The 24,337-nt window shown below is 45.2% G+C and overlaps 2 protein-coding genes across 4 annotated transcripts in view; one reads left to right on the top strand and one right to left on the bottom strand.

The window, feature by feature from the left end:
• The window catches only part of ACOT12 (acyl-CoA thioesterase 12), a 49,629-nt gene extending 39,530 nt beyond the window's left edge, over nucleotides 1–10,099 (top strand). For both annotated transcript variants that reach the window (XM_073344384.2, XM_073344385.2), the window contains 3 exons: nucleotides 2,629–2,757; nucleotides 3,249–3,375; nucleotides 3,954–10,099. In XM_073344384.2, the coding sequence (XP_073200485.1) occupies nucleotides 2,629–2,757; nucleotides 3,249–3,375; nucleotides 3,954–4,103 (406 nt within the window). In that variant the 3' untranslated portion in view covers nucleotides 4,104–10,099. The remainder of the gene's footprint in view (nucleotides 1–2,628; nucleotides 2,758–3,248; nucleotides 3,376–3,953) is intronic.
• On the bottom strand, nucleotides 8,508–22,655 carry ZCCHC9 (zinc finger CCHC-type containing 9). 2 transcript variants are annotated; one of them, XM_073344386.2, is made up of 7 exons: nucleotides 22,575–22,655; nucleotides 20,992–21,042; nucleotides 18,427–18,818; nucleotides 17,429–17,579; nucleotides 17,089–17,181; nucleotides 15,491–15,559; nucleotides 8,508–8,887 (listed from the first exon to the last, which is right to left on the bottom strand). In XM_073344386.2, the coding sequence occupies exons 3-7, from the start codon at nucleotides 18,790–18,792 to the stop codon at nucleotides 8,769–8,771; spliced, it is 798 nt and encodes a 265-aa protein (XP_073200487.1). In that variant the 5' UTR covers nucleotides 18,793–18,818; nucleotides 20,992–21,042; nucleotides 22,575–22,655; the 3' UTR covers nucleotides 8,508–8,768. The 2 variants fall into 2 exon arrangements, with proteins under 2 accessions (XP_073200487.1, XP_073200488.1); XM_073344387.1 differs by lacking the exon at nucleotides 17,089–17,181.
• Nucleotides 22,656–24,337: the final 1,682 nt, after the last annotated feature.

Raw genomic sequence — 24,337 nt, 5'->3', positions numbered from 1 at the left:
GTCTGCATAAAAAGCACGGTTGAGGATTTACTCCTGAGGGAATTCTGTGCTAAAAAATTAAAAATTCTGCACACAATATTTTAAAATTCTGCAAAATTCTGTCAATTTTATTTGTCATTATATAAATGTGGCTCCAGCATGGCAGTGCGGAGCAGAGCACACTGGCTGCATTGAGGTGGGAGATCACCCTGAAGCTCCCATGTCCCCCCATACAGGGACTTGGCAGTGAGGCCGCACCTGACCCTGACATAGTGCAAGGGCCAGGCCTGCCCCAGAAACACCCCGGGGCCCTGCCTCTCTGCCCCAGGTACATCTGGTGTGAGTGAGCAGGCTCAGCACAGCAGGATCCAAGTGTGGAGGGGCTTAGTGTGGAGGGATCCAGGTGTGTGGGTGAGAGGTTTCTGTGTGGGGCAATCTGGGTAGGGGTGGCTCAGTGGGAGATTTGAATCACAGGGGCTCGTTGTGGGGTTCCGGGTGCAGGGGCAATGGGCCTCTGCACGGCACCCAGGTGAATGTGGTTGGAGCTCAGGAGAGGGGATCTGGGACTTGGTGAGGGGTGTGTGGGTGGAGGGCTCAGTGTGGGGGTCCAGGAGCTGGGGGGCTGGGGTGGGGGTCCAGGTGCAGCTGGTTGGGGCTCAGTGGGGTGGGGGTCCAGGTGTAGGGGGCTCTTTGGTGGGATAGGGCTTGTCAAGGTGAGGGTTTGATGGGCCTGCTTAACGGGGGAGCCCCAGCTGCTGCCGAGGAGCTGCCGCATGCTGGGCTCCTGCTTCCCCTGCAATTCCCCTATCCCCTTTTCTTCTCTATCTGCCTCCCCTTATGCCCACATTCCCCTTCTCCTGCCCTATTCCACCCCATTCCTTCCCCACTGCCTCTTCCCCCTACCCCTTCAGGCCCCCCTCATTTCTCTCCTCCCCCCCTTACCTAGCCCCATCGTGGGCACTCCCTGTTGCACAGAAAACAGGAAGGCTCCCAGCACACAGAAAGGGAGCATAACTGGCACTAGGACCCAGGTGGCACTAGGACCCAGGAGGCAGCGTTCAGCTGCAGAGTCAAGGGAGCCAATATGCAGCCTCCTTCAGCTGGACAGCACTGCACTTGCAAAAATGAGGGGTGTGTGTGGGGGGGAGAGTGCCCCCCCCCATGCCACCCAAAAACTGTACCCTTGGTCGCGCTCCCTCCACTCCCCCATGGCGTCCCTTTATTTCCCTGCCATTTTCTGCAGGGGAGCACAGGAATTCTGCGGGGGGTAGGGGAGCATTTTCTGCAGGCGCGCAGTCAGGCAGGATCCCCCCAGGAGTGAGGATAATGTTTTTATATTGAATAGGTTGACATAAAGGTAAATTGCTAAGGTAAGTGGCTAGTGGCTCTAAGAAGAGAGCAAGTAAGGATACCCTGGCAGGGGGCTATTCCTAAACAGTGCACTCGGCAACTTTGATTAAAAATCAGTACAGACACTTCAGGATGAGAGTATAACATTTTGAACCACTGGAGGAATACATCATCTGAGCCAAATTTATGCAAAACATCAAAGAGAATGTTCCAAGATGCTCTCTCACATGCTCTTTCTACATCTAAAAAGCGGGAACTAGATTCAAGTGTTGAGTGCCTGGAGGCCCACAGAGCTCCAGAGACATAGCAGGCAGCATTGCAGGTAGCGGGGCTGTTCTTCAGAGAGCCAGTTTGATTTTGGCCCACAAGTTTCAGGAGAAAATGTTCTAGTCTGGCATGCAGTCTTTCAGCTGGTGGTTTAAGAGCCTCATTAATGAGGGAAATAGATGTGTAAGGGGAGCACTCCCCTGCGTCTTTGCTTTTCCCATGTATGTTAAGCTAAGGCAGGTGGCAAGGTGGGTGATGTAAATATTTTTTTTATTGGACCAGCTTCTGCTGGTGAGAGAGAGAGAGCGAGAGAGAGCAGCTTTCGAGCTTACACAGAGCTCTTCTTCAGGGCTGGGAAATGGCCTCAGAGTTTCACAGCTAAATACAAGGTGGAACAGATTGTTTAGCATCAGTAGTTAACATATTTCAAGGAACAAGTCAAGGTAAAGTGGCCTGTGAACACCCCTCCAGGCACAGGGGCAAAAGGAAGATGGGGGGGAAAGGCAACTGGGCGGGCGGCTGATTGTTAGTGGGTTACAGAGTGATGTAATCAGCCATAAAGCCAGTGATACTGGGGAACATTTAGATACCTAGAAAATAGTAGTGAATGCAGTTCGATGCTTTTCCAAAGAGGACAATATGTGAGAGTTGCTTGTACTGCTTTGCTCCAACACCAGCTGGTCCTGGAGCTTAACTTGATTTTTTTTTTAGCGCATCAAGGGCAGAGCCATAGGTGAGCCATTGCAAAGAAGAAGGCTCTTTCACTCTGTTTCATTGCACCCCAATTCTTTGAGAACTTGGTGTTGGTCCCCCTTTTGCAGAAAAGTAACATTATTTGTGGCACAAGCCCAACTGAACTGCAAATTAGTTTCCAGCCTAGTTTTAACACTCTCCGAGTAATCCGAAGAAAAACTGAAGAGCCTACATTAAAATGGTAAGGTGTTCTTTCTGATGCAGTGTTTTTAAAGAGAGCTTATTGCACACTTCAGGTGCTGAACTGTCCTGACTATGGCATGTTAAATGTACTTGCAGAACTTGTGAGGTTGTAGAGAATGTGAATGAAGATGAGAAGATATACTACATTACATCGCCATCAGTGAAAGGAGATAAACCCAAAGATTTTGTAGTTCTTGTGTCTCGAAGACAGCCCTGTAAGACTGGGTGAGTAAGTGAATTTCAAGCTTAGCTGGTGCTAAACCTTTGGCGCTATAACTCTTGATTACCATGCATATCTAGAAGTCGGATCCCAGAATAATGAATGTAGTAAAGATATTATTGCAGCCCATTAAGAATTTGGATGGACTACTGTTTTGGACCATCATCCTTATGATCTTCACCTGGCACTGTTTGTCAGTGGTCTTAATGAGCAATCTGAGGATTCACTGCAACCCCTTTTCATACACTTGCTGGTTAGACACAGTAGGGGCAAGCTCGCCCTCTTATATGCTTGCGACGCCAAATCACACTTAGGGTTCTCATTTCTTACATGGGCCAGCTGTGGTTGAAACTTTAATTTGTTTAATGTTTTCATAGAAAATGTTATAGTTATTTATATGGTTTAAAGATAGTAAACTACATTTAATATAGTTCAAGTTACTCATATGTATTTTTTTACAGCTTGTTGAAGAGACTCTTGGGTTTTTTCCCTACAGGGACCCTTACATAATAGCTGTGAGGTCAGTTACCCTGACATCTGTGCCACCTTCTCCAAACTATCGTAGAAATGAAATCCTATGTGCAGGATTCCTGATCCATAGTGATGGCAACCACTCCTGTATGGTAAGCAGCTTTACAAAGCACAATGGTATCTGCTGTCCCTCAAATATTACATGTGCATCATCTCATTGAAGTGCACTATCTGAAATAGGCCAGTGACACAAAGGAATCACTTTATTTCCTAATTTGCTTAAACACTTGAATTCCTGTGGATATTAAATTATAAGCATTACACTGACTTTGAGAGTAAGGAATGTCTGTGTTCACTTTGAAGGGAAGGTTACTATATAAGAACATATACTTATGAAAATGTTTGGGTACCCTAACTGGACTAAGGCGCCTTTATTCTGCCAACATTTGTGTTACTAAAACAAAGGTATTTAATGAGTTAGAGATGATGGAACAAATTCTGCTCTCTGCTATGCTGCTGTATACATTTAGCACATGCTTGAGCAGTTAGCTGATGTGGGGACATTAATATCACTAACATATTTTTAAAAGGTGATTATTTTCCAGTTAATATTGCCTTTACAGTGCTTTTATTTTTAGTATTAAAATACTCTGAGGGACTGATGCTGATATGGGTTCTGAGAAAATGACCCCCAAGTTTTGAGTTTTTCAATTTTAATTTGTTACTCCAGGTGTCTTACTTTAACCAAGTTACCTCTGGTGTTCTGCCTTACCTTGCTGCAAATCTCATTGGCTCATCAAAATCCATTGAGGATACTGCTTCTGCATGCATCAAGTTCTTGGAGATGGACAGTACCGAGATTGACAGTATTTTGTTTTAAGTAAAATATCAGGGAAGCTCTAAAGATTATCAGAAAACATTTTTAAGTGCTGCATGCAAACATGAGGCTTCTCAATATCTATATCATCTACTACAGTAGTTCTCAACCAGGAGTCTGGGCCACCAGCAAGTTTTTTTTTGGGGGGGGCCGCCAAGTAGGGCCAACATTAGACTCACTGGGGCCCAGGGCAAAAAGCCAAAGCCCCTGCCATACAGGGCTGAAGTGTGGGGCCCTGCCACCCGAGAGTGAAGACAAAGCTCGAGCAACTTAACTTTGCAGGGCCTGCTGTGGTGTAGGGCTCCATGCAATTGCCCTGCTTGCTACCATCTAATGCCATCCCTGGCTTTTATATGCAGAAATCCAGTTGTGGCACATGTGGGCCGTGGAGTTTTTATAGCATGTTGGGGTGGGGGGCTCAGAAAGAAAAAGGCTGAAAACCCCTGATCTGCCAGACTGAAATATTTACTTTAAGTCACACAGCTCATTTCAGCCCTTATCTTGAGAGTATCTGAGCACTTGCAATTCCCACTGATTCAGGAATGGATTGATTCATATTTTTAATTTTAAATAGAATGGGGGAAAGTTCTTATTATACCGCTCACTTGAATTTGGTGGAGATGCCAAGGCATAAATGAGGGCATAATTTCTATTACAAATACCATTTTGGATGGGCCGCTAAACTCAGTTCCAAAAATCTGCTCGGGTCTATAGCAATAATAATGAAGCTTACATCCTTTGTAAAGTGCTCTGAGGTCTACCGATGAAAAGTGCTGGGTATTAACATTATGATAGCTTTGAAAAAATATACCAATAAATAACAATGAATAAACTATTTTGGCCATGTTAAATTATAGACTTAAAGGAATGATGGTTTCAGAGGCTTTTTGGTCTAAACTGTTTTGAGATTTAAAAAATGGAATAGTGCTGGCAGTTAGTCCTTAGTCTGAATTAATACCTTCGGATGGATTTAAAGAATAAAATTTCAGGAATCATCTTGGTGCACCTCAGGATTGCAGTAGAGGCTCATGCTTTGTTGCATTCAGACCTTCTGAGCGGTTAATACCCTATCCAGCATCCACTGAAGTCAATGGAAAAGCTCCCATTGATTTCAACTACAGCTGGATCAAGCCCTAAGAAAACGGGATGTATAAGGTAGTGTTACTGGTACCTCTGTCCCCAGCTCCTCTGTTGCAGGTAGCAGAGATGGGAGGGCAGGGGGCAATACAAAGGAGCTGGTTACTGCTCCCTGATTTTCATCCCAGCTTTATGCTCTGAGCAGTTTTGAGCAGCCATGGGGTGCTCTCATATTGGGCTGGCTCGCAAAAGTCACCTAAGGAGCTGTCCAGCAGCTTGGGATAGCCAGAACACATAGTACTTGAGCCTCAGCCCCTATGTTGACAGCTGTAGGAGCATCTGGCATTGGTGCCAGTGACATCAGCTCTGTGCCTGCTGGGATCTTCTCCCTGCTGAGAAAACACAACCAGTTTCCACCCCATTTTGCACTATGGAACAGGAGTTCGGCTCTGGTCTCCTAACACTAATTCAGACTGCTTTACACTCACGAAGACTCCTTTAGGCCTTTTTATAGCCACTCCACCGACATATGAGAGTTACATTTTCCAAAGTCACCTAGGCCCAGCTCCTCAAAAGTATTTAGGCACCTAACTCACTAGCCTTGAGAATATAGGCCCCAGTGACTTTTGAAAAATCAGACTGAGATGCCCTCAAAAATGTTACCCTTAGGCTCATCATCAGTCATTTGGGTGGTTTTATTCGCCCCCCCTCCTCCCCCACACACACCTGTTCCACTAATTTAGACCCCCCTTGCACAGTGATAGAGGATGTAAGGAGTCTACCTGAGTGCGAGACACCAAGGCACCACTATAGCATCTAGCTGTGGGTAGTTGTCTAAAAATGACCTATGGGAAGCAAAAACATGGTTGGGAAATCACACAGAACGGAGGGGAAACTTGCAGGGAAGAGGAAGGAACCACTCCACCCTCCCTCCAAAAATCCCAGGTGAACCACGAGGGCTTCTTTAATGCCAAAATTTGGATCTAAGTGTTGAGTCGAAGCAGTGTCCCAGGAACCCTTTGCACTGACTATGCAAAAGCCAAAAAGGCCCCAGCAACTTATAGGTCCCAGTCCAGTACAGCTACCCTGAATCTCAGGCAGAGAATCTGCACAATCCAGTGTTTCTAGGGGTTCTTTAGTTCTTGCATAGATGTTTCCCACTGATACTGTCAGGTTGGTCCAGAGCTGCCTAAGCATTTGGTGACTTTACACACCAGTCACTGCTGCCTTAAGCAGGTATAACTCTACAGACCACAGAGGAATTGTTCCAACTTGCATCAGAAGTGAAATAGATCCATAAACATCCGGTAGTGTTGCCTGTCGGTTAGGGTTACACTACTCACTTTCTTACTTTACTTAAAAACAGCCACAGAGAAGTGCTCCCGACACGCTGAAGCACTGATTGAAAACTAACATTGGTTACTTATTCTAATTTTGTATTTGCCTGGTGTATAATATAGTGGGAGTGCTCAATTACTAATGAGGAGTGGGAGGGAGAGAGAATGCAGTTTTGTGCTTCAGCCACATTACACCAGAGATGCTTCTGCAAAGCGTTTGCATGGCCCCACGCTGGTGAATTCTCCCAGCACAGCTCCCTATAAGGTGCCAAGTCAGCTCTGTGATGCCCATCACCTTCTAGATATCGCTGGTGAAGGAATGGGCCTGGAGGGACATGTTGGGAATGTGAGTAGATATAGCCAGAGCAGTGCCGTGTCCATCCCCACTACTGAAACACTCATGGGGACTATGGCAGCAGGGAGCACAAATCTGGGCAATCCTCAGGCTGCTTTAGCAGCTCCTTGCATAGGGGATGTATAAAGTTTGGCTACACACTATCTACTTCCAGTACATTTGTAATGTTCTCTCTCAGATGCCACTCCCCACTCCGTACTGTAAACCAAATACCAATGTACCTGCTGAAATCTCAGTCAAAGCTTTAAAAGATTCAACCTAGTATTTATTCTGTGCTTTCCCTCCCCTGTTAGGTTTCTGTAGTTAATCGCTATAAGGCATCAGGCAGTCAGGTGGTTCCTGGTATTTACTTCCATTTTGGGTTTGTTTTCTTTGGCTTTTGTAAACCATATTTATGTACTTTTTGAAAGCTGTTGACCCATTGATAAGCCAGATGCATACACATTTACTTCCTAAAGTCCAGAGAGACTTAGTCCAAAGATGCATTAAAAGGAAAAAGAAAAGGAGTACTAGGTGCCACTAGTACTCCTTTTCTTTTTGCGAATACAGACTAACACAGCTGCTACTCTGAAACCTGTCATTAAAAGGAAAGCTATTCTGTGGAAGACGACAACCAGAACCAGGGAAATCATTAGGAAAAATGCAACTACCATTATAGAAAATTCAAACTTTTAATATATTTTATAAAAATAGTTAATTTGAAGCAAAATGTATAAATAAGGAAGCATTTAAACAATAAGTTCGTGTATTCGGATTTATCACAAGAAACTGTACATTCCAAGGCAGCAATAAGCCATGACTTGGCCCAAAAGAGCCTGCTAAACCATGCCATCTTTCAAAGCGCATGAAGATCACCTTAAGAAGGGTCATAACACATTCATAAAAGGACATGTTAAAATAGGAAGTTAAGTGAACATCTTGATCACTACATAATTATCCTTCAAAGATTAACTATGACAAAGCTACTTTAAAGTTTAGTACAGGGTCTCATAATTAGAGTTCTAAATCAAACTTTAAGATTTTGATGAGAGGAGGATCCTTGACACCCTCTAAGGTGCACAGAACTACTTTGTCTGTAAATGCTGTAGCAATTCAGATTTAATACTGAATGCATCAAATCAGTCTTGGCACCCATAGTACACCACTAAAAAGCCAAATTTCTCATTCAAATACATTTTGTGGCTCTAGACCCACCATTTTGGGGTGGCTTCTAGAAGTTTTGCAGTAGAGTATAACTGACTATCCAAGTGTTACCGGGGACAGTAAGTGAAGCTGCATAATTGAGGTTTCATATGTGTTGGCCTTTTTTTGTTTTAATTTTTTTTTTTGCTGAAGGGATGTGTTCATAAACAATACTTTAAGGAGACTGTGCTGAACACAAGCAGACCTGTAGGGGTGAGAATAGTTGGTACACGGAGTACTGCAGCCCAGATCCCCAATCTAACAGTGGGAGAATCGTGCCATTCCACCCTGAGAGAGTTGAAAGCATGAAGTCTGAGATTTAATGAGCACATTTAGAGAGACTGGAGAGGGGCCAGTAGTGCAGTTAGCCCTGAACCATAGCTATGAACCAGCATTTTTAAAAAAACATTTGTTTGCTGTATTACCTTTTCTCCCCAGGACACCTTCATTTAAGCATTGTTTAGGTTTTTAAGTGATCACCATTTAAGGCTGGCGGGGGAGGGGGTTTGTAGAAAATTGTGAATACCCAGGAAGTCATGCGATCCACCTGGTTTATTGAAGCCAGAATCAATGTAAGTAGGTGTCAGTGGAGTTATGCCCACTATGCTAGGGCTGAATTTGGCCTAAGGAACCCAGCTTTTTCTTTCAGTTGTATAAGCCAGTGACCACTCAGAAGACAAATGATGTTTAATATAGTCTGACAGCCAAGAGCAGTTATCAAAAATTAACAACTTTTGGTACTTTTACTTTTGGTTTTTGTGGTTTAGGGCTCTCTAGAATTTCTTCGTAATCTGCACTCATTCCACAGGACCATCGACCAACTGTTACTGCTTGATCTGTGAAGCAAGAGAGGCAAAATAGATTATGTAAAACTCCATTGTTTACATCCAAGATTTTCACTTTGAACGGTCTTGTGGCTAAACCACTGGGCGACATCGTCTCAGTCAGGATGTCTTGCATTTTAATTCTAGCTCTGACAAACTCTCCACGTCCTTAGGCAAGTTGTTTAACCTCTATTCTGCAAACTCAGCTATCTCCCAAAGCATTATTAGGGTTCAGTAAATATTGTAACTTTAAAAAAAACCCAAAACATGGAAAACGCTATATAAGGGTATGTTTTCTCAGCAGGGAACTCACCAAGATTCTCAAATTAGGCCCTCACCTATCATCACCAAAGTGGGTTAACTATAATACTTTCTGTCCCCTCCAACACCTTCCACAAAGGCCTCATTGTAATTAACCAACATTAAATAAGCCTTAGCACGCCTAGAGAGTAGGTAAATATCATCCCCATTGTATAGATTGGGATATTAAGGCAGAATGATCTACCAATGGTCATGCAAGAAGTTTGTGGCACGGCTGATCTCTTGACTCTTTTTAATTATGAAGCATCTTTCCACACTTTACTCCATTCAATACCAGTTAACATACCCCTCCTAAACACGTAGCACATTGGCATGCTATATTTCTCTTCTGTACAGCAGTTCAATTTTTGGAGGCCAGCTAGTCAGAATGTGCTGAAAATATTACATGGACACGTTAGTTATCAGTAACCTATACTAATTTCAGCGCATATGTGGCAGTTCCAGTGTCTAAAACAAGTAACAGCCAGCTCTGGCATACTCTAACTGCATCTGAATAAGAGTCACCAGGCGAAATGGTGTGTGTTTTAGTAACTGATTGACAGAGCCAGATTGAGAGAGCCAGAAGAGTACCCAGAAGTCACCTACTACAGGACAGGCCCAACAAAGAAAATAACAGAACGCCACTAGCCATCACCTTCAGCCCCCAACTAAAACCTCTCCAACGCATCAAGGATCTACAACCTATCCTGAAGGACAACCCAACACTCTCACAAATCTTGGGAGACAGGTCAGTCCTTGCTTACAGACAGCCCCCCAACCTGAAGCAAATACTCACCAGCAACCACACACCACACAACAGAACCACTAACCCAGGAACCTATCCTTGCAACAAAGCCCGTTGCCAACTGTGCCTACATATCTATTCAAGAGTACTTGTGGCACCTTAGAGACTAACCAATTTATTTGAGCATAAGCTTTCGTGAGCGACAGCTCACTTCATCGGATGCAAGTGAGCTGTCGCTCACGAAAGCTTATGCTCAAATAAACTGGTTAGTCTCTAAGGTGCCACAAGTACTCCTTTTCTTTTTGTGAATACAGACTAACATGGCTGTTACTCTGAAACATATCTATTCAGGGGATACCATCATAGGGCCTAATCACATCAGCCACACTATCAGAGGCTCGTTCACCTGCACATCTACCAATGTGATTTATGCCATCATGTGCCTGCAATGCCCCTCTGCCATGTACACTGGGCAAACTGGACAGTCTCTACGTAAAAGAATAAATGGACACAAATCAGATGTCAAGAATTATAACATTCATAAACCAGTCGGAGAACACTTCAATCTCTCTGGTCACTCGATTTCTGATCTCAAAGTGACTATCCTTCAACAAAAAAACTTCTAAAACAGACTCCAACGAGAGACTGCTGAATTGGAATTAATTTGCAAATTGGATACAATTAACTTAGGCTTGAATAGAGACTGGGAGTGGTTGAGTCATTATACTAAGTAAAACTATTTCCCCTTGTTTATTCCTCCCCCCACTGTTCCTCAGACGTTCTTGTTAACTCCTGGAAATGTGCTGGAAATGGCCCACCTTGATTATCACTTCAAAAGGTTTTCTCTCCCCCGGCCCCACTCTCCTGCTGGTAATAGCTCATCTTAAGTGATCACTCTTCTTACAATGTGTATTTTTTCATGGTCTGTGTGTAAAATAAAATCTCCTCACTGTACTTCCCACTTTATGCATCCAATGAAGTGAGCTGTAGCTCACGAAAGCTTATGCTCAAATAAATTGGTTAGTCTCTAAGGTGCCACAAGTATTCCTTTTCTTTTAGTAACTGACTGTAACCCTGAGTCTTGGGAGTATCGGTTATCTTAATTTATCCCCACTCACAAAGAGTACTTTGCACATTGCAAACTGATTACAAAATTTTCTCTTTTCATTCTTATCCACAGCATATCATTATAGATTCAATGAATTCTAAAGTTTTGTAAGCAGCAGTGCTTGTTTTTAAATATCAGTGTTAGTTTTAACAGGTCTCCTGTGAAATTACACAGCATCTAACTGTCAGTCTTCATTATGGATGTGTTTTCCAACCATGGAGAATCCCAGTTCGGTGGGTGGGTGGGTGGGTGGGTGGGTGGGTGTGTGGGTGTGTGTGTGTGTGAGAGAGAGAGAGAGATAATTTAGTCTCCTGAGAGAGATCCACATTTTTTTAGATTGGGATATGCAGTGTACTTCTGCAAACAAAATGGTATTTGTCAGTTGTCATTAAGTATCTCACAGAAGCTATACATTTCAAGGTGTAGGCATCTGATCACTAAACCTTTGACTCTCATATCTCCTGCAGTATAGGAATTGCATGGAGTAAGCACACTGTTTAGTGATGCTCTCCTGCCTTCTGGCATACAAGAATACCAACACTGCTAAATGAAAACCACATTCATCAACTAAAGGCTGCCACTCACACAGTGACAGTCTGTCATTCACAAGGGTTCGCAGAGCACTGCTGTTGATTTCACTACAAAATTCCTTCTCTCCTATTGAAACTTCTCCAATTTCCACTTGTGTGCCAGCCTGACAGAAAGTTTGTGTTTTTTCATGGTATATAAAAAATGGTTACTTAAATAAAGTAACACAAGACTATTGCCCACATGAGTCCATGTTGTAGCGGATACGACCACCTTGGTCAGAATGTCTGAACAGTACCCAGCCATTAGGGCCGCCCATGTACCCTGCCTACGGCCTCAGGACTCCCCCCTGAAGAGTCATACTGCAGAACAACTACATAAAAGAAGAACTTACCGCTGAGGCACTGGACACCAGGAGTCTGACATCAGGGCTCCAGAGGAAGAGCCCATCAACCCACAAACTCGTGATATCAGTATGGGCAATGTAGTGGTGCTCAGTGTCAAGGCATCAACACCAGCAGTATCAAAGAGTGTCCAGACACCAATGCCGTGACACCCCTGATAGGCATGGTATCTAGGGGAGTCCTGTATTCTACTGGGCCATAGGACACACTCACAACCCCCTCTGAGATGGTCTGGGCTAGAACAGTAACTAGGAATGTAATCCTCCTGTGTCATCACTGATCCAATGCCACTACAAGAGGGGCACTACTTGAAGTGGGTAGACTGGGCTTTGGCCACCTTAGATAAGGTCCACAAGAGTGTGGGAATTGCTCAGCATTGAAACTAACTATCCAATGGGACTAAAAATCCTAACACTAGCTGACCATCCCACAAACAAAAACAATAATGACCTGAAATATACCAAGGAGTTCCTCTATTCAGTACTTACGGTGATCAAAAGGAACAGCAAAGCAATCACAACTGCAATATAATAGACCCTGACGTGGGGTAGAGAAACACACAAGGGCATGGACATGGAGTATACGCAGCCCCAATATACACAGCTATTCAGAAGTTTCAAGCTGCATTCCCAAGTCCTGTGCATCACTCACAGTGGGGCTCCAGGCAGGGAAGCTTTCAGTAACACTCACTAGATTCTGTTTGCCCTAGAACATCTTACACTTAGGTCTTGTCTACACTATAAAGTTGTGTTGGCAAAAGTTATGCTGCTTTAATTAAAGTGCTTTACTTAAAACCGCTGTTGCATGTTCACGCTAGCTCCTTGTGTCGCCAGAGCACATCCACACTGACAGCGCTTGCATCAACACAGAGAGCAGTGCACTGTGGTAGTATCCCACTGTGCAACTGGCGGCAGGGTGCTTTAAGAAGGCTTTGCAATGCCTCATGGGGCAGGTACAGCATCACAGCAGGTTTCTCAATCCCATCATTCCAGGAGCATCCTAGTAGATTGTCAGCTGCTTTTTCAACTGAAGGGTGCACGGGGAAGAAGAGGAGAGTGGTGTGTCTGGGGCAGTGGAGAAAGCAGGCTGACTGACCTATCCTGAGGCAGTGGGAGGGGGACACCCCCTTCCCACATCAGCCCTCAGCTCTGTTCAGCACAGCAGTCTCTCCCGAAGCAGCCCGCTCTGCCTGCCTGCCATTCTGTGATTCCCTCTGGGTTCTCGCACAGCCTCCTCAGCTGCTCGGAGCAGCATCCGAAGCCTGCTGAGGAATGTCAAAGCAGCACAGCAGTCCCACCCTGCACCCTGAGTTCCTAGAGCAGGGCAGAACAGGAGCATGCCACATTAATGATTTGCTCTTTTTTCTCCCAAAAGGAGCAGCAGGCTCAGCTCTCAGATACTTCCCCAGAGCTTTGGAAGGGGAGGGACACATGCCTGCAGGGCAGCAAAGATCAAAACAGTGAGCAGAGCAGTCATAGCAGGCATTGTGGGATACTGGTGGAAGCCAGGTCTGTGGAAAAAACAAGCAGCAGTGTCTACACTGATGCTTTGTCGCTTAACTTTGCCACAAAAGGCTCTATGCCTCTCATTGAGGTGGTTTTGTTTTTACCACCAAAAGTAGCTTTGTACTGTGTACACTTTCCCTATTTTGTTGGCAAAAGGCAGCTTTTGCGGACAAAACTTTGTAGTGTAGACAAGGCCCTACCTGTGCCTCCATAGCCTGTTTACTTCTGTGTAAGTCTTTCTTGTGAAAGCTAGGACTGCCCCAACCCATTCCAGGGTGGGCCATTCTTTGATTTAGAACTGGGCAGTTTCTATGTTTTAGTTTTCAGTGGGTTGGAATCAGATTCCTGAGAAATTAACTCCACTCCATGGGAGTCTGCTGTGTGACATGGGTTTGGTTTGAGCCTTGGAATCAATCATTACCAATCTCCCCAACATTAAAAGAAACATCTCTTTTGTTTTACGTTACCAGAAGCGGTTTTTGTTTAAACTACATCTAATTAAAATCTATACTGCCTGCTAACCTTTGGAAAAATTTCAAGACCAAATTACCACAAGTACCACTAGCGCCCCTTCTATATTACAAATCTTTGACAATCATACACCGGTTATGAAACCTCCAACAAATCTTACTTGACAAAGATATGCTTCAACAACTAAAACACTTCAGCCATTCGTGTACACCTGATGCCGGCACAGAGGTACTCCCTGCACACTGCAAATAACTGACATAACATTTATATGATCAAGATATATACATTTAGTAGTGATGGATGAAGAATGTGTGAGATCCTGGTGAAGGAAACTGGATTTGACGATTGAAATCTGACAGCATCTTAGAGCCAATGGCACTAGAGACTTTTGGAGGGGGACGTGTACAGATCAAAATTACTGAGTCACTATAACAGCATATAATCCCTCTCCCGTGATTTCACCTTCCTGTAGTCTCTATTACAGATATTCAGAAAACAAAGCAGTAGCCTAACAGCTATTAGAAATTAGGAATACCTGGACTCCATTCTCTGCATGATCATTAAACCATATCTCCCAGATGCAGACAATTTTATAATAAAGAAACACTGGTCGGTAAGGGGGAAAGAAAAGTAAATGAAAATAAAACCTAACGATGAATTTTCAGAGTTATCAGTGGACAATGTAAGGATATTTTTCAATTCATTTTTTCCAGATATTGGAACAAACAATAACTTTGGCAGAATTTGGTAGGGCTTAGAAGGGCTAACCAACAACCTTTAGCGCAGAACTAAAACAGTTAGCCAGAGACTGGTAAAGTGTCTTCTCCCCACACTAGCGGCAATTAAGGAGCAACACCACAGCAAGCTGTGCATTCCTCCAACCTCAGCTATTGGATTTATACCAGGCTGTAGTCCCTAGATCCTGCTCAGGGGTCCCCCATCTTTTGTATCAGCCTTGACTAATAGTAATGTCTGAAACTCCCTTAGAGCAGCCAGAGAGATCTCCTCTTTTCCCTCTACTAAGGAAGTCTATAGGACCCACCGTTCTCCCTTCATCAGAATCTCTCTTTCCTGACTGCTGTAGGACAGGGAGGATCCCTAGTCTCCATTTTTGGGTTTATCCTCTTCCTCAAATAGCTCCAGTACCCAACTGCCACTCAAAGCTTTCCTACTCTGAAACTGACTTTTTCAGTTTCACTGCTACCCACAGGAAAATGACCATTTTGTCAGTTTCACCCTGCAGCCCCTGGAGAAAGTAAAGGCATTGGTGCAGACTGTCTCAGGAAGACAGCATTCTATTTGTTCACATTCATTTTATATTTGGAACACTATTTTCATATGTGTTAAGGGCTAGAACCATTTGTAATGAAAGTTGTCAATTTCTGCAGTTTGCTTTACCCACCTACACTCCCCATTCCTCCCGAACAGTTTCATATTTGCTACTAAGTGAGTGTATTTTTCAAGCCCGCTTTATTGGTCTCATCATTACAATAGAATAATTTGTCTTTATATTTTAAAACTTTGACATGCAAGCTATACTCCCTTGGATCTCACCTGAGTACTGGTTTTCTGGACAATCTTTTTTAAAGTGTTCCACAGATCCACAAAGCCTGCAGCAGCCTCCTATTAAGAAAGCACATCCAAAGCTATTTCTTAACAACTGGAAATAATATTTGCTTTATCATTATGCATATTTTAATTACTTGTCAACATGTTATAAATACTGATCTTCACTTGAAACAAGAAAATTTAGAAGTTAAACAAATTCAATATTATATATCACAAATTAAGATAAAAATTTCCTCTAGAGACTAACTCAGAGGTCATTCATAGACTAAAATTCAAGTTAACTTGAGACAACATGGTCCAGTGTATAGGAGACCTGCTTTGTGACATTGGAGTAGTAATTTGACCTCTGGGCCTGAGTTTCCCCTCTATAAAATAGGAATAATTATACTTACCCTCTTTTGTAAAGCACTCTCATCTACGGATGCCAAATGATATACACAAATCTAGTATTAATGTTACTGCAAAGAGTCATTTGAATTATATTTTCCTAGAAATACTTAGTAGCTATTTGAAATTCTGACATTGATTTTTTAGGAACAAATTCTGTTCCAAGATACCAGCATACACCAACTTCTTCTGAAGTTAATGGGAGTTGCATGTGGATGTCCGAGGACAAAATCCAGCCTTTAAAGGGGCAACATCTACTTGAGATCTACTCAATTAAAAAAAAGGTTAAAAGCAATTTTAAATACATCTGACTGAGTCCTCCAACTAATCTGAAATTTTAGTCACTTTCCTATTTTTGCCAAGTTACTGTGTGAAAGATCTACAAACTAGTTGATTATACTGCGAAACGAAAAAGTTAACTATACAAAAAGGGATTATCAAATTTAAAAAAGACTTTATTTTAATCCCTTTCTTATGTTAAACAACTTCAGACAGAAATGTGATTTAAGTTGAGGTTGTTCCTTTTCTAGTATAAAGCCTTCACTAAGAACATGTTGCAATTACGAGGATGCCGAGGCACTGCATGTTTCAGATCTACATGTGACGTCACAGGCCGAATGAATTATATTCCAAAAGGACAAGTTAAAGGCAGCTTTCCTTATTTTTTTGCAGTGTCATCACATATTTAAACATAGTGCAGTAATAACTTGTTTGGCTAAAATTCTAACAGCCATGGAATACCTGAAGAGACTCATGTATCCAACATATAATGGGAGGACTGAACAGCTCATTTAGCTTTCAAAATGTCTCTCTAGCCAAAAGAGTCTATACACTTCCTCCCCACAGGTTTAGAGCGTCTCCCTTTCCCCAGGTACATAAATACAAAGGGTCTTTTTCCTCACAGAATCATTGAGAACACCCCTTTTTTGAATTTCAAATTGAATTTAGCTCTTATGCTCTTCTACTCATCCTGCTGATGCTCAGTTACTTGGGGCAATCACCAGCTAATGAAGGTATGCACTAGACACTACAGTTGCGACATAATTTTTCCTACACCAAGTACATAGTCCACCTTCTACAAGGAGCTCTTTTCACTACACTCTCTCATTCCTGGCAGCTGTCACCTTGTTCTTTGCTACATTTAACCACCATTATAAGAGAGCAAATGTTTGGTTTACAGCAATAATTATACTGACCTTCAGCATATAGTCCTTTAGGATTATCTGGACAGGACCTTGACAAATGCCCCATCTCGCCACAAATAAAACATTTTGCATACGGAAATTTCCCTGTAAGATTCCAATTGTTCTTATTAAAATATATAGTAAACCTTAACACCAAAGTTACAGATAATGTCATTGTTTTTACAGAAAACAAATCAATATTGCAGTAATGTGGAACCACTTTAGCAGGTAATGCATGTCCTCAAAACTGACTAAAAATGAAACTCTTCTCAGTGATCAGAAAACCCTTACAAAGCACTTCCTTTAAGAGAGATAAGTAGATGTAACAAAAAAAAAAAAAAAAAAGCCATACCAATAGCTGGATCTACTTTTGCTCTACACTTGGTGATTTCATGCTCTGTAGATCCACATCGATAACAGATTCCAGTACCCATATCCTGACTTTCAAGTACAGCTGGGCAGTCAGCAATTCCATGGCCAGGCTTCCTACAGTGAAAACATACCTTCAAAAATAAAATGTGAATTACTAAACTGACTATGGAAACTCATGTTTTGCTGTGTATTTTTACAGCCAGGAATATTTTAAAAGGATAGATTTACTGCTAATACCACACACACACAATCAGCATTTACCTCCAACAGAATTTTATTTTCTTCAAACTACTTTTCATATTAAAGTTAACTGAAATCTCTGTGTCATAGACACATATTTGGGGTAAGAGAACCCCAGCATGGTCTAGTTTTAGATTTTGGAATCAAGATAAGTTTTGGTCCTTAGATCTTTAAAATAAGGTCACATCAGACAATAAGACACATAATGATCTCAAGGTCTAAGATTCAATAACTGGTACTGAAAACAAGACCACAAAATTCCATTGTAATAAGTACTTTATGAATCTTACACAGTCAGCCTTAAGGGGAAAATTCTTAGAATATAATGGGGATAAATCCAATTTGCCACAGAATAGTTGTCACAGTCCCGCACCCACAACCAATGAGATGATCAAGCGCCAATATTATAGGCATTGTTCACCCATTTATAAGATTGTACAAAGGTGTATATAGGAATAGCATATTGCGCATTCACTGATCAACAGCTGATCATTACAGAAGGAGTGCATCCTCCTTCAAAAAGCAAGTTTGATACATTTTGTGGATTCCAAACAGGCGGGCAACTTAACATTAGTTATACTGGAATTCTGCAAGCTTTAAGACTTTTCTACAATTTTTTGCAATTTATACACCTTATATATAGGTATATAAGTACCTAAATTACTTTTACCTTAATCTTAGAACACACTTATGAACAAAAATTTGACGAGAAAGGGCAGAACAGGACAGAGATCTTACCATGGTGTTTTTCTTCATCTCTTGTCTCTTCAATCTTCTTCCCTCCCGACGCTTGTCTTTCTTCAAGGCTGTTGCTACTTCTTCCCTCACCTCATGGCTGTCGGCTGCTCTCACCTTTCCATTATGTATAAACTGTGAGCTCTGTTTTAAGTATTCCATGAATCCATTAACATCCTCATTCAAATAGTCCTTTTTCTTTTTATTCTTCTTCTTCACTTGATCATTCTTTAAAGAAAGCGTATTGGAATAATTTTGCTGTTTATTCCCCACTGTTCCACTGGTGGATCCATTTTTCATATCTTCCCATGGTGTAGCATCCAGAGGCTTTTTGCTATGAGTGGTACTAGTACGGGCCCACCTGGTCATTATTTCTTCTGGAATATTTTACAAGCCTTTAAAGCAAATACTGAAGGTCACACTTGTTCTTTTGGGCAGGGTACATGACTTTTTATCAGTTTGCACAAAATTTAGCACGATAGGACTACATTTAAATCTAAGATCGGGGACTCCGAGAACCACTATTCTACAAAACATTATTAAAAAATAAAATCATGTAAAATCACCCCACAAGGCACCAACCAAAGAAAAACAAAATTCTACATTTGTACCACAGCTTGAGACGTCTCTTTGCTCAAGCATCTGGGACCACTAGGTTACTGGGACCACTAGGTTACTGCCCTGCTGGGTGGGTCAGTGGAGCTAAACCGTCACATTAATGTATAATCTACACTTTTGTTTCAGCCAACTTTGGGCCAGATCGAATGCTTAAAAATTGGATCGACCTAGCTATATTGCTCAGGGCTGTGAAAAAGGTTGCACCTTTAGTGCCGCAATTAGGTCAGCCTAACTCTAGTGTAAATATGGCTGGGCTAACAGCACAGTTCTTCTGTGCACCTAGCTCCCACCTGTGGAAGAGGTGGATTAACTACAGCAACAGGAGAACCCCTCCCGTTGATACAGGAGATGTCTAAGCTACTGCGGCATGGCCCCAGGGCTGTGACTGTGCCGCTGATGTATAGCCCTGGCCTACAGTACCGGGTTTACAAGGGCTTTGGACCACAGCCCCGCTCCAGACTCTGCCCACACTTCACGGCCCTGCCCCCGCTCAGCCTCTCCTCCCCATAGCCCCACTTGCTGCTCACTCCTCTCCGCCCCTTCCCCCACCCGTGCAAGTGGTGGGAAAATGCCAAGCGGGGTAGGGCCCACAAAAGATTAATCTCATTCTTCTGACCTAAGGCATTAGTATAGGGCTCCCAGCAGACCCTTCCCCAGGTACCAGGCTGTGCTGCCTTCCCCAGTCTGGAGACAGGACTCCAGACATGGAGCTGCTCGCCTGGGGCAGGGGTATGGCACAGCTAATCTGGCCCACCCAGTTCCACACACACGAATTCCTCCCCAGCGAGCAGCATGAGGTGCTGGAGCCACTCTCATGGTCAGGGCGAGGGTGTGTGGAAGCGACCTCAGCAGCGAGGTTATCAGCGCCCCCACCCCACAACTTGGGCATTAGGCAGTCCCACCCCCAACGCTACAGGCCTGAGGCAGTCACGGGGCCCAGCGTTTAGGGCCTGATCCCAGTCCAGGTTTCAGCAGCCAGGTTCAATGCAGCCCTGGCTGCCCCTGGCAGGGAGTGGAGGGAGCAAGGCAACCCACAGCCACCATGGGCCCAGCACCCCACCAACACACAGCCTCAGTACGGACTGGCCTCTTGTGACTTCACAGCCATGCAGAGGGATTTGACCATGCAGAACATGAGAGGCCGGGGGCTGCAGCCCACAAGAGTCACTCACCACTGGTGCAGCACGAAGGCCCCGGGGTTGGGTGATCACATTTCCCAAAGGGAAAACAGGACACTGTGCGGGGTTTACTCAAGCCCCATCGTGGCCCTTGCTGTTGGCCTGAGCCCCCCTCCCTGCATAGGGGGCAGGCAGGGCTCAGGAGAACAGCAAAGCACATACTAGACAGGGTGTCGGGACCAGGCCTCCAGTGTAGTAGAGACCCGCAGGGAGAGAGAGACAGGGTCCGACCACCCTGGAAACACTTCCCAACATGCTGCTCTGCACTTCCCGTCACTAATCAGAAGCAGAGCTAAGCTGGTTGCGGGGCTGGGGACTGTTTTAACCTAGATGGAGCAATTCGGGGGGGGGCGGGGCTGCACATACCAACCAGCAGAGCATTGCCAACCCCAGCGTTGCCAGACCTGGGGCCTGCAGTCACCAGTCTCCACCCCACAGGGGTGCCAAGCTCACCAGCACCTGGCAGTGCACCCCAAGCTTGGTGCTCCTGGCGGGGCCTCAGTGTGGGATCCCCTTGTCCTACAGTCAGAGGGTTTGACATTGGCCTATTAGGACAAGGGGGATAAGGCATATTGGCTAGCAGAGCTGCGAGCCGCCTCGGGCGGCTGTAACAGGGAGCGGGGGAAGCACCAGCCCCGCTGGCCCCTCTTGTTCATGTCCCTCAGCTTCATGTGGTACAGGCCACCATTTAGGACTCAGCTCTGTCTGTGAATATTTTGCATCCTTAAACCGGAGAGAGCGATCCCGCATGTAAAGGGAAATGTTTACTAACCTCAGCAGATAACGCTATTGAGAGTTACACACCCAATGGATTACTGAAAACCTTCAGGAAAAAACAGGAAATTTTGTCAGTAACAATATTAAAAGAAAACAACACTTACAGTTGCTCTTAGCTTTCAAATACAAATTACGCTCTATGCATATGTGCACACATCCCCATCCTGAGATTCTCTTAGAGGAGGATTTACCCCTTCTCCATATCTGCTAGGGGTGGAGGGTGGGTCAAAACCCTATTGTTAGGGCCCTACCAAATTCACTGTCCATTTTGGTCAATTTCACAGTCATAGGATTTTAAAAATAGTAAATTTCAAGATTTCAGCTAATTAAATCTAAAATTTCACAGTGTTGTAATTGTTGGGGTCCTAACCCAAAAAGGAAATGTGGTGGGGTTGCAAGATCATTGGGAGATCAGTTGCGATACTGCTTACCTTATTTCTGCACTGCTGCAGGCAATGGAGTTGCCTTGGGAGCTGGGCAGTTGGAAAGCCGCGGCTGCTGGCCTGGAGCACAGCTTTGAAGGCAGAGCCCCCGCCAGCAGCAGTGGAGAAGTAAGGATGGCACTGTGTGGTATTGCCACCCTTACTTCTGCACTGCTGCTGGCGGGGTGTCACCTTCAGAACTAGTTGCCCAGCCAACAGTTGCCACTCTCCAGCCGCCCAGCTCTGAAGTCAGCACAAAAGTAAGGGTGGCAATTCTGCAATCCTCCTACAATGATCTTACAACCCCCATACAACTTCTTCTAGGTCAGGACCCCCAATTTGAGAAACTCCGGTCTCCCAAAGAAACTTCTATAGTATAGGGTAAAAGCACACAAAAGACCAGATTTCATGGTGGGAGACCAGATTTCAAGGTCCCTGACATGTTTTTCATGGAGGTGAATTTGGTAGGACCCTCCCTATAGTTGACAGAATTAGATATTTATTTTGTTATGACATTATTATTACATAATAATGCAATTATTACATAACCAGTTCAGACAGGGGGTCACGGAGGGGCTCGGCCCAGTTCCGTGTGGGGTGAGGGGAGGGGAAGGAGGCGCGGAGGGGCTCGGCCCAGTTCCGCGGGGTGGGGGGAGGGGGAGGAGGCGCGGAAGGGCTCGGCCCAGTTCCGCGCGGGGAGGAGGCGCGGAGGGGCTCGGCCCAGTTCCGCGCGGGGAGGGGGAGGAGACGCGGAGGGGCTCGGCCCAGTTCCGCGCGGGGAGGGGAGGAGGCGCGGAGGGGCTCGGCCCAGTTCCGCGGGGTGGGGGAGGAGGCGCGGAAGGGCTCGGCCCAGTTCCGCGGGGTGGGGGAGGAGGCGCGGAAAGGCTCGGCCCAGTTCCGCGCGGGGAGGGGGAGGAGACGCGGAGGGGCTCGGCCCAGTTCCGCGCGGGGAGGGGAGGAGGCGCGGAGGGGCTCGGCCCAGTTCCGCGCGGGGAGGGGGAGGAGGCGCGGAGGGGCTCGGCCCAGTTCCGCGCGGGGAGGGGAGGAGGCGCGGAGGGGCTCGGCCCAGTTCCGCGCGGGGAGGGGGAGGGGGAGGAGGCGCGGAGGGGCTCGGCCCAGTTCCGCAGGGGGGGGGGGGGGGGAGGGACATGCTCACCTCACTGTCCACAGCCTGACTCCGGCTTCCGGCCCAGCTAGCAGGGGGAGGGGCCTGCAAAGGAAGAGGCGGAACAGGGCGAGGGGCGGGGGGAGGAGGGGAGCAGGGGGCGGGGCCAAAGGTCCGGCGCTCCTGCGGCGGCCCCCGGATTGGCCGGGCCGCTGCGGTGTAAGGCCGCTTCCGGTTCCTGTCGCCAGGCCGTGGCCTGCAGCCTGCTCGTCACGCGCTGCCGCCGGCGCGAGCAGACAAGCCCGCTGGGCACGTCCCCGTGCTGCGGTGCGCGCAGGCGAGTTAGGCGGAGCCGCGCTCAAGCCCCGCGGTGCTCAAGGCGGGAAGCGCGACACGATTGTGAAGGTGTACGCGGCCCGCAAAGCCGCTCCTCGTGGTTTCATTCCCCTTCCCCGTTAAATGAACGGGGACTATGGGTAGAGCAAAGCGAGGCAAACAGCGGTGCGTCCCGCTGTGAGTATAGGTGCAGGCCACGTCTCCCCGAGCAAACACAGCTCCGGGCCGGCGGGGAGCAGGTCTTGGGCGACTGGCAGAATTTCTGGCTTCCTTAGGAGGTCTTTTTTGAACATTGTGCTGTCTCCATTCAGCTGTGCCGCCTGGGTTAGCGCTCATAGCACACCCGGGCATGTCTCCCCCGGGAAGCTTCTGGAGTATACTGTGGGCACAGGGCAATGAATAAACCAGATGGATTCAAATTTTAAATTCCTACCTACGCCCCTTTGTAAAAAGCCTCCACCAAATACTGGGCTAGACATGCCCGCATATGCTACTCCTTCCCGTAGCCCTGGTATCTAAATGCCAAGTGAAGGCACTCAGATACCAGGCCATGCAGATAAATACAGTGATGGGTGTGGTATAAGAACTAGAATAGCACAGAAGTGAAGTCCCTACCGCAGTAGTATATGACCATGAAAAACCATCTCGTTATGTCACCAGTTGACAAATATTCTCCTCTCCTGTTTTTTTCTATTTGGCATTGCTCAATCCCACCAAACAATGCTCAAGAGGAAGGAACACACAGGAAAGTTCTCCCAAAGTTTCCCATATTTCCATGACTCTCAGCACTTAAGATTTCTTATTTAAAAATATTACTTGTCCAGAGAGAACTCTGCTTTTTGCTTTGCATGTTTTGTTTATTTCTATGACAATGTATATTCTTATTTAAAATATTCCGAACACAGCAGTGTGAAGTAGTTCTTGATGAAATATTCAGGATATTTTCTTTCCTTGTATTATGGTAAACTACAAAAAGGATGATCCAATTGTCACAACATATTCCTGGACATTTAGAAATCTTTCAGAGTAGCAGCGATTTTAGTCTGTGTTCGTAAGAAGAAAAGGAGTACTTTTGGCACCTTAGAGACTAACAAATGTATTTGAGCATAAGCTTTCGTGAGCTACAGCTCACTTCATCGGATGCATACTGTGGAAAATACAGTGGGGAGATTTATATACATTGAGAACATGAAACAATGGGTGTTACCGTACACACTGTAATGAGAATGATCACTTAAGGTGAGCTATTACCAACAGGAGAGCTAGGGGGGAAAAACCTTGTGTAGTGATAAAGTGGGCCATTTCCAGCAGTTGACAAGAACGTCTGAGGAACGGTGGGGGTGGGGGAATAAACATGGGGAAATAGTTTTACTTTGTGTAATGACCCATCCGTTCCCAGTCTTTATTCAAGCCTAAGTTAATTGTATCCAGTTTGCAAATTAATTCCAATTCAGCAGTTTCTTGTTGGAGTCGGTTTC

Source organism: Lepidochelys kempii, chromosome 5 (genome assembly GCF_965140285.1).
Source record: "Lepidochelys kempii isolate rLepKem1 chromosome 5, rLepKem1.hap1, whole genome shotgun sequence".
In the NCBI taxonomy this organism is placed as follows: domain Eukaryota; kingdom Metazoa; phylum Chordata; order Testudines; family Cheloniidae; genus Lepidochelys; species Lepidochelys kempii.
Note: the sequence above shows the minus strand (reverse complement) of the source record. Positions and strands in the feature narration are given on the sequence as shown.

Excerpts from the sequence above, each read along its gene's own strand:
- ZCCHC9 (XM_073344386.2), bottom strand. The coding sequence starts at position 18,792 with ATGACCAGGTGGGCCCGTACTAGTACCACTCATAGCAAAAAGCCTCTG. Across the intron at positions 17,182-17,428 it reads AAAAGTAGATCCAGCTATTG|GGAAATTTCCGTATGCAAAA; the intron begins GTATGGCTTTTT and ends GGAATCTTACAG. Across the intron at positions 8,888-15,490 it reads TCCAGAAAACCAGTACTCAG|ATCAAGCAGTAACAGTTGGT; the intron begins GTGAGATCCAAG and ends CTTGCTTCACAG.